Raw genomic sequence first — 8,793 nt, forward strand, 5'->3', positions numbered from 1 at the left:
TTTCTTCCTTTTCTACAATGTTATGTGGTGTTAAAATGAGGAAACCCTAGGATAATAAAAAAAAAAAAATGCACAATGAAAATATGTGTTTTCATGGGTAGAGAGGTAATATTATTTTCACACCACATAACATAGTAGAAAAGAAAAAATACTCCCACGTTTTTTTTCCCAGCAATAAGAAATGTATTAATTCTTCACTTGTCCAATATATATATAATTGCATACCTACTCTTTTCTTGTTCTTTTTGAGTTGGATAGTGTAATGTGCATGTGAACACATGTGATTGTACTTGGACTCCTCTCTGAATATATTAATTAGTATAGATAATTGCATACCTACTCTTTTCTTTTTCTTTTTGAATTGGATAGTGTAATGTGCATGTGAACACATGTGATTGTACTTGGACTCCTCTTTGAACATATTAATTAATATCTCTCTTCAGGAGTTGAATGAGGCTTGATCCTTCTATCGCTGCTAGCATGGCAGACCGTGGCTGACTGAGTGGGGGAAAATGATTAAATCAGAACTTCTGTGCATCCGACCATCGCTTCTTTTCCTGTTACCGGTTGGAGCCCTCTTCACTATCTCATTCTTCCCTCTTTCTCTCTTTGTCCTCCTTCGCTCCCACTATCTCCATCGTTTCGATATGGAGCACACATTTATTTTTTGGATAAATAAATCTACAAAGGAATTTTAGGGGGTCAAACGACAGTGACTCTTGGTAGGGTGTCAGTCGTGTTCCTTGCATCATGGCAGATACTTCCATTTCCCATGGTAAGTCACGAATTTTGAGAGTGGCATTACAAAATCTATCCACGTATTGCCATAGCATCTCTCCAGTTTGTTGTTGAATGTTAAGGAGATGCGTAGCATTACTCTTCTTTTAACTCTTGATAACAAAGGCTTTGATAAATTCTACTCACAACTGTTCGAACAATGAAATGGAAGCCTCGAGTAATCCATTGAACAAAGTTTTGGCATGTTCAGTTTGAGTCAAAGAGAAGGCCCGACACATTATTTCATCGTCCCATCCATATAGTGTCATTAGAGACTCATAGTTCTGTATATGGTCATCAGGATCGTCTTTTCTAGCAAAATGGGAGATTTGAGGTATCTTGAATTTTGTAGCAATGATTTCCCTAGTATGTTCTCAGTAAACGGGGACTTCTTTCTTGGTTACCCTTTGATTACGAACATTAATTTCTTTTGTTCAAGAACTTCTTTGATTACCCTTTTCATATCATCTCGTATGTCCCTAGCGGTGTTGTTTATTTCTCGAGTAAGACTACGTTTCCTTTTCACGAGGTGCTTTCCATGGTTTCATATTGTCTTCCTCTCGATTTATCTTCTCTTTCTCTTTGGTGAATTAGCTCATGGTCTTGGTCTTTTTGTGTCGAGACGTTAGGACCTTGTGGAAGGGATTGCAAATGATCTCTTCCAGAGCAAGACTCAGAGGCAGCCTCCTAATCATTCTCCTTGTCCCTATGTTGAATTTTCTTGGGTGGTATAGTTAAAGGTACAAATCTTTTGAGCGTTGTTGGTAATGTTACTCCAGGGACTAGGCTTTGGAGCATTGCAATATCTCGTAGGTTGTTTTCGTAGCGCCTCATAATCTGCCCATGAGATGGTTTGAGGGGGCTGTTGCGAAAAGCCTGGCTAGTGTTCAGGCTAACCTGCCAATTGTTGGAAGCCTTGTGTAAGAAGCTGAAAGTTCACTTGTTGCTGAGAATTCTGATTGAGTGACGAAACACTCCCTTGCAGCTAAAGGTCCTATGAGGGAACAGGTGCTCTCGATGATTGTTGAGTGTTCCGAAGATCATCACCGTGAGAGGTATTTCTTTGACTGCTCCTGGTGTTCACCATTGATTAAGAGTTGTTGCTTAACTTTTTGTTACGATTTCCCATAAATGATGCTAATTGTTGTTGCCAAAATACAACAATAATTTTTATAAGATGTGGGAAAAATAATTGATGAACCAGATGACACAATTTCCAATGATCAAATATTTGTGGAACGATTTTACTTCACACATGGTGGACTTTAGTAATAACTAATTTTTTCTTGGCCTTAAGTTAAATGGCCTTTAAGTGAAGTGAATGGGGGTTCTTGGAGTGACTCGAATAGGTTATGATTGAATGGAAACTTCAAATTGGCAGAAAGACACATTTTGATTGTAAACCAAATGAACCTAAGAGGTTGGAGCCGAATAGATGGGAGTGAACAGAGTGGCTCTTTGAGGCTTGATGCAGATGGCCTCTCAGTTGGGCCAATTCTTGGGGGCAGAATGGCCTCTTGGTTGTGTAACCCCCTAACCTCTTCAGGGCATTGTATTATATGCTAGGATTTTTTTTTTTTTTTTTTGAATGAATCAAGCTAAAATCCTTAACACATTCGTATAATAGTAACATTCCCAAAATTTGCACTAAGGAAATGAAATCCATAATCACAAGCGGGAACAAGATCAAAACCTTAAAAACCATAACATACGTGGGTTCATACATATTGTTTTCCCAACACATTACTGATATTTTTACTCTTAGTAATGAAATGGTTTTGATAAATGACTATATGAAAATCAATTTATACTATGAGGATTATATGAATGAGAAAATGAATTTTTAAGTATATAAATTTGGAAGCAAGATATGAAAATCTATATGAATGATAAATGGCTATAAGTTTTGAGAGTGATTTGCTTTCAAATTAAACTTTTGATAATCTCAACTTACTTTCAAAAAAAGATCGAAATGAGGATTTGTTAAAGTTTTCTATGTTTTCAAAAGGATAGTCGACTATGTGTTTTATTCTGTTGACTATGCCTTAGAATAGTCGACTATGCTGTTAAGGATAGTCGACTATGTATAAGGATAGTCGACTATGCTGATTTGATCGGTCGACTATGTGAGTCATCTGTCGACTATTTCTTAATCTGTCGACTATCAAGTAAGGATAGTCGACTATGGCATTTCATCTGTCGACTATTTTTGTTCTGTAAATTCAAAATTTTCTTCACATTTTCTCATCTGTCGACTATTCTCTTGTATCTGTCGACTATGGGATTTTTGTATTAAAAGATAGTCGACTATCACTTTCTGTCTGTCGACTATGCTTAGATTCATTTGTAAAAATAGTCGACTAACCTATTTTCTCTGTCGACTATGTATTTCACAGAAACTTATAACGGCTAGTTTTTGGCGCATTAAATGCTCGCCCAACCACCCACAACAGTCCAAAAATTCAACTTGCCCACCATTAACTATAAATAGGTGGTTGAAGACGCATTGAAGGCTGCTGAAAATACATTGAATATCTTGAACGATCGTGCCTTCACTGTTACATCGAGCTTTAACTTTTCTCTCTGTATTTTCATTTAAGAGGCTTTGATATTTTACTGTTATATTACTTTTAAGCCTCGATCTTTCATTTAAAGAGAGAGCTTGTAACTAAGAGTTGTACTCTTAGAATCTCTATTTCAATTCTCTGTATTTTTCCTAGCGGTAGCTAGAGGGCCCATTACGTTGGGAGGTTGTAAGTTCCCTAGTCAAGGACTAGAGGACCTGCTCGTATTGAGTAGGGGGTTTGAGAGTAAAGGTTGGTTTTTAAAATCCTTAGTTGATAGCTAAGGTAGTGGACTAAGCTTGGAAAGCTGAACCACTATAAATACGTGTCTTCACTGCTTTGCATACTTTTCTTGCTTACCTTTGCATTTCTGTTTCTACTGACTTTGAACGTTCATTAATAAGATTCCATATTTACTCTTCACCATTTGAAAGTATCTTTGCTTCTCAAAAGAATTTTTTTTAATTATACCAATTCACCCCTCTCTTGGTGTGTGTCATATCAGTTCACTTCTATCAATTACAATCAATGTTGTTAAAATCGCAAGTTGACTCATACGATTTTACGAGTTTATGAGTCAGCAAGCGTTAAATGAGTCAACTCGATAAAAGGAGCAATTTTGTAGCAAACTCGTGAGTTTAACTTGTAAACTCAGATTGAGTTTACCAAGTTCACTTTTGGCCCCATTTCCAGGTTAGAGACCGAAACATTTCCGTCTCTAACCAAGATATATATATATATATACATAACTCACTGTTACGCAAGTTATCTTCTTCAAACCTAATTGATTGCTAAAACCCTTGCAATCAACGCTCCCCTTGCTGTGACATGCTTGATCAAAGTTCTCCCTTACTGCGACGTTGTGGTTGATCGGTGAGGAGGTGTTGGTGGTGCACTGGTGCTTGTCTCTTCTTCATTTCTTCTGTTTTTTTTCTTTGCTCTGTATTTGATCTGCTTCTTCTTCGTTTGTTCATGGCACGGGTTAACCTTCAAAGTTCAAATAATCAAAGCCTCAAAGGTATGTGAGTCTGATTGTTGTTTTGTGTTGTGCCAAGCTATGTCTTGTGCCTGAAATCTGATTGCTATCTCTATGTGTGTATTGCGCTGAGTGAGTGATACATATATATATATTATATTTTGGGTGTATATTTTGTGCATACAACATACATTTTGTTCACTTCACTACAGTGAAGTGATGCATATTTTGTGCATACAATTCATTCGTCTGATTGCAAACAGCAGTGATGCTGTAAAAAAATTAACATTTAAACAACAAATAGCAATTTATTAATGCATCAATTGAATGAAAAATCCAATAGCTATTTGAACTGAAAAAATCAACAATTATTAATTACAACTGTGATGCTATAAAAAATCCATTAGCTATTTTGTTGCTAATTTGATTCATGTGAAGGCTATTTAGTTAACATGTGACTCCTTTGACTGAAATGAAGCTTAGAGATGAGCTATTTTGTTGCTAGGTTACTGAATATATTATTTAGGAATTAGGATGATTAGTGGCTAACATTTAAATAATTTCCATTATTGGGTTTGAAATGAAGTTTGGAGATGAGCTTGAAATGTTACTATGTGAATGAAAATTAATTACTATGTGTTTATGTTTTAGTTGAAAGGACTATTATTGCAAAATCACTTTGAAGTTTGAATTACTATGTGGATTGGGTATAAATTTTTATTATTGGGTTTGAATTTCCATTATTGTTTAGCTAAAAGGAAATTAATTAGTAGTTTGCAGATTATTTATACCTTGACCTTATTTCTAGTTCAAATTTATTTTGTATCACATTTTACAGGATTACTATTTACTACTAGTTGGTAAAGAATGTCAACATCTAGGTCTTCAAAATCTAAAGTTGTGAAAAAAAATACAGCAGGAAATAGGTCTGATGTGGGATGGCAATATGCCATTGATGTGGATAAGAACTCAAGAAAAGTGCAATGTAAATTTTGTGATAAGATCTTTTCTAGAGGTATTTTTCCCCTTAAGCACCACTTAGCTTATACTCGTAAAGATGTGGAGCCTTGTGTAAGTGTTCCCAATGATATTAAAAAGGAAATGTTGACAATTTTGGTGAAAAATGCCGAAGCCACTGAAAGAAAAAGAAAGATAATTCATAGTATTGATGATTCTGATGATGAGGGTGATCATATGCAACACATTACATCAAAGGAAAAGGGTAAGAATACTGGTTTGGATGTTTTTTTGAAAAGGGGGCAGTGTGGAAATGCAATTGGAAGTACTCAAACAACAATTAATCATATGTTGAAAAAAGAATTAAGAGAAGAATGTTGCCAACAAATTGCTAAATTTTTTTATGCATTTGCCATTCGTTTTAATTGTGTAAGGCATCTTGAGTTTGCAAAGATGATTGAATTGGTAGGAAAGTATGGATGTGGAGTTAAACCTCCTTCGTATCACGAGATTAGAGTGAAATATTTGAAAAAAGAAGTAACTCGCACCATGGAATTGCTTGAGTACAAAATTGAATGGAAAAAATAGGTTGCTCAATTATGTCAGATGGGTGAACTGATAAAAAGAGGCATTCAATTTGTAATTTCTTAGTTAATAGCCCAAAAGGGACATTTTTTTTTTTTTTTATCTCAATTGATACATCTAATGTTTCTAAAAGTAGGAGAGGAAAATGTGGTGCAAGTTGTAACTGATAATGCTGCAAATTATAAAGCTGTAGGTGAGATGCTAATGGAGAAAAGAAAAGGGTTGTATTGGACTCCATGTGCTGCCCACTATATTGACTTGATACTGGAGGATTTTGACAAGAAACCAAAAGTCCATTCTACTACCATTACAAAGGCTAGGAGGATATCAACTTACATCTATTCTAGAACTCTTCTCATTTCTATGTTGAGACATTTTACAAAAGGAAGAGACTTGATAAGACCAGTTGTTACTCGCTTTGCAACTGTATATTTGACTTTAGGTTGTCTTAGTGAACTAAAAGGTCCCTTGATGACAATGTTCACTTCAAAGTCATGGAAGTCTAGTAGGTTTGCATCTCAACAAGATGGAAAACGAGTTCAACAAATGGTGTTAGATTCTAGATTTTGGAAAAATATAATTTATTATCTGAAGGCAACTTTGCCATTAGTAAAAGTTATTCGATTGGTTGATTTAGATGAGCAACCAGTTATAGGTTTTCTTTATGAGGAGATGGATCGAGCTAGAGAGAAGATTAAAGTAAATTTTCACAATGTAAAGAAAATGTAAGTTAATAATAACTATATATGGTTTTATAATTTTGCAATTCTTACATTCTTTTACATACACCTATTTATTTAATTTTATCATTCTTTTATGTAGTTTCGAGCCAATTTTGAAGATTATTGATGAAAGATCGGAATTTCAATTGCATAGGCCATTACATGCTGCAGCGTATTATTTGAACCCTCATTATCATTATAGTCCAAATTTTAAAGTTAATATGGAAATAAAATTGCGACTATTTAACTACATTGAAAGAATGGTTAGAGATCCAGATGAAAGGGACAAAATATATGTGCAACTTGATATGTTTAAGGATGCAAAAGGGTTATTCGGCCATGAATCTGGTAAACATTCAAAGGATAAAAAGGCTCCAGGAAAGTGGTGGGACACCTATGGAGATAGATGTCCTGAGTTTCAAAGATTTGTTATTCGTGTGTTAAGCTTGACATGCAGCTCTATTGGGTGTGAACGAAATTAGAGTGCATTTGAAATGGTAAGCAAAATATACTTAATCATTATTTTAATTATGCTTTAAAATTTGAACACCATGTTTTGATGCAAACTAACAACTGAATTGTGATAACTTTATAAATTATGTTTCAGATTCACACAAAGCAAAGAAATCGTTTGCATCAAAAGAAGATGAATAAGTTGGTTTTTGTAACATATAATTTAAGGTTGAGAGATAGACAATCCATAAAAGATGTAATAACTTTTGGCGTTGATGAGCTAACGGATAACAGATGAGTCTAGCCATATTAATTCATCCAATGAAAATGGTTTAGATATTCTTGATGAACAATGATGAAGAGTGGGGAAAATGAAGTTGGTGAAGATTTGGAAAGTCATGAAGATGAAGGTGAAGATCATGTGGTGCTTAACCAAGACAAAAATGATGATGAAGACCCATCGGAGCCTTTAAGAGATTCAGAATTGGGTAGTAATGATATTTTTGCTGGCAATTTTGAACTTGAAGATGACATTGATTTAGAAGATGTTGATGATGATGGTGATGGTCATAGCTTTGACATGGATGAAGATTTAAATATTTCATATGGATGAATGAATGATGAATTGATGATAAATGATAGACTTAATATTCAAAAATTTCATATTATTTAGTATTTTTGAAATTGATAGATTAAGTAATTTTGAAATAGGTACATGTATTTCATTTATATTAAGAATTATGTTATTATAAATATATATTATATAAATTAAAGAATATTTTTAATTATCCGTAAACTCTTACGATTTTACAATCCGATTTTATGAACCCTCTTACGATCCCACTTAAAATCTCGATTTTAACAACCTTGATTACAATGACTATTAAAACCATACAACATAAATGACTAAAATGATCGATACTTAGCCCTGTATAGGGCCCACAAAAACTTCTATCATGATCATGCTTCAACCACACCCTTGCCCTTCTGGCTGCTCGTCTAGCCTGGAATGTGGAATATTCTAGGGATAGATGTCCAACATTCGAAGATGAATCTTCTAAGTGAGGGTTAAAATGACAGTTACATGAATGCATGATGTAACGTGAATGAACATATGCCCTTGTGTAACTTCTTTGGCCAACCAGGCCGGCACGGAACCCTAGGTAGAATCCCGACTTGCTTTTAGGATAATCCTAATGTTATTCCCTCAATTGCCCTTGGGGAATTACAGCTACACTACTAGGGCGACACCCCAACCCCATGCACAAGGATTAATATGCCAATAATATCCTGTCATGTGAAAATTACGACTTCCCACTCAATAGTATATGAGCAAATATGACAAAATGATTGTAACTTTCATGTGTATCGTGCATAATATAATCAATCGTATCATATACAAGCTCTGGGGGAGAACCACTCACCTTAACTTAAGGTTCAAAACACCTCAAAAAGTGTGTACTATCTCAATTTACGTGCTAAGTCTCGAAAGTCGCACAATCACTCAATTTGAGCAACAACGCACCCTATTGAACATATTTATTCAAATAAATATTAAACCCTATTTTTCCTCAATTTTTTTTTCTATTTTTCTCTAATTTTTCTTCACTAATATTCCAAAATAAATACCTACTTAAATATTTTTCCACAATAATTCCTAAAATAAAATTTAAAAAATTCAAAATAACCTGATAAGCCACGCACGTGCTAAGGCAAGTGGTTACGCGTGTTGACTGGCGCTTGTAATCCAAGTGCCGGT

General features: G+C 34.6%; 1 protein-coding gene across 1 annotated transcript; it reads left to right on the top strand.

Moving 5' to 3' along the window:
- The first annotated feature begins 5,184 nt into the window (after window positions 1-5,184).
- On the top strand, window positions 5,185-7,063 carry LOC127804455 (uncharacterized). The gene is made up of 3 exons (XM_052341319.1): window positions 5,185-5,599; window positions 5,996-6,584; window positions 6,682-7,063. Exons 1-3 carry the CDS (start codon window positions 5,185-5,187, stop codon window positions 7,061-7,063), a joined length of 1,386 nt encoding a protein of 461 aa, XP_052197279.1.
- Window positions 7,064-8,793: the final 1,730 nt, after the last annotated feature.

This window comes from Diospyros lotus, chromosome 6 (genome assembly GCF_014633365.1).
Source record: "Diospyros lotus cultivar Yz01 chromosome 6, ASM1463336v1, whole genome shotgun sequence".
In the NCBI taxonomy this organism is placed as follows: domain Eukaryota; kingdom Viridiplantae; phylum Streptophyta; class Magnoliopsida; order Ericales; family Ebenaceae; genus Diospyros; species Diospyros lotus.

Coding starts and splice junctions, on each gene's coding strand:
- LOC127804455 (XM_052341319.1), top strand. CDS start 5,185: ATGTCAACATCTAGGTCTTCAAAATCTAAAGTTGTGAAAAAAAATACA. Junction 5,600..5,995: donor GTGTGGAAATGCAATTGGAA/GTACTCAAACAA, acceptor TTCTAAAAGTAG/GAGAGGAAAATGTGGTGCAA. Junction 6,585..6,681: donor TTTCACAATGTAAAGAAAAT/GTAAGTTAATAA, acceptor TCTTTTATGTAG/TTTCGAGCCAATTTTGAAGA.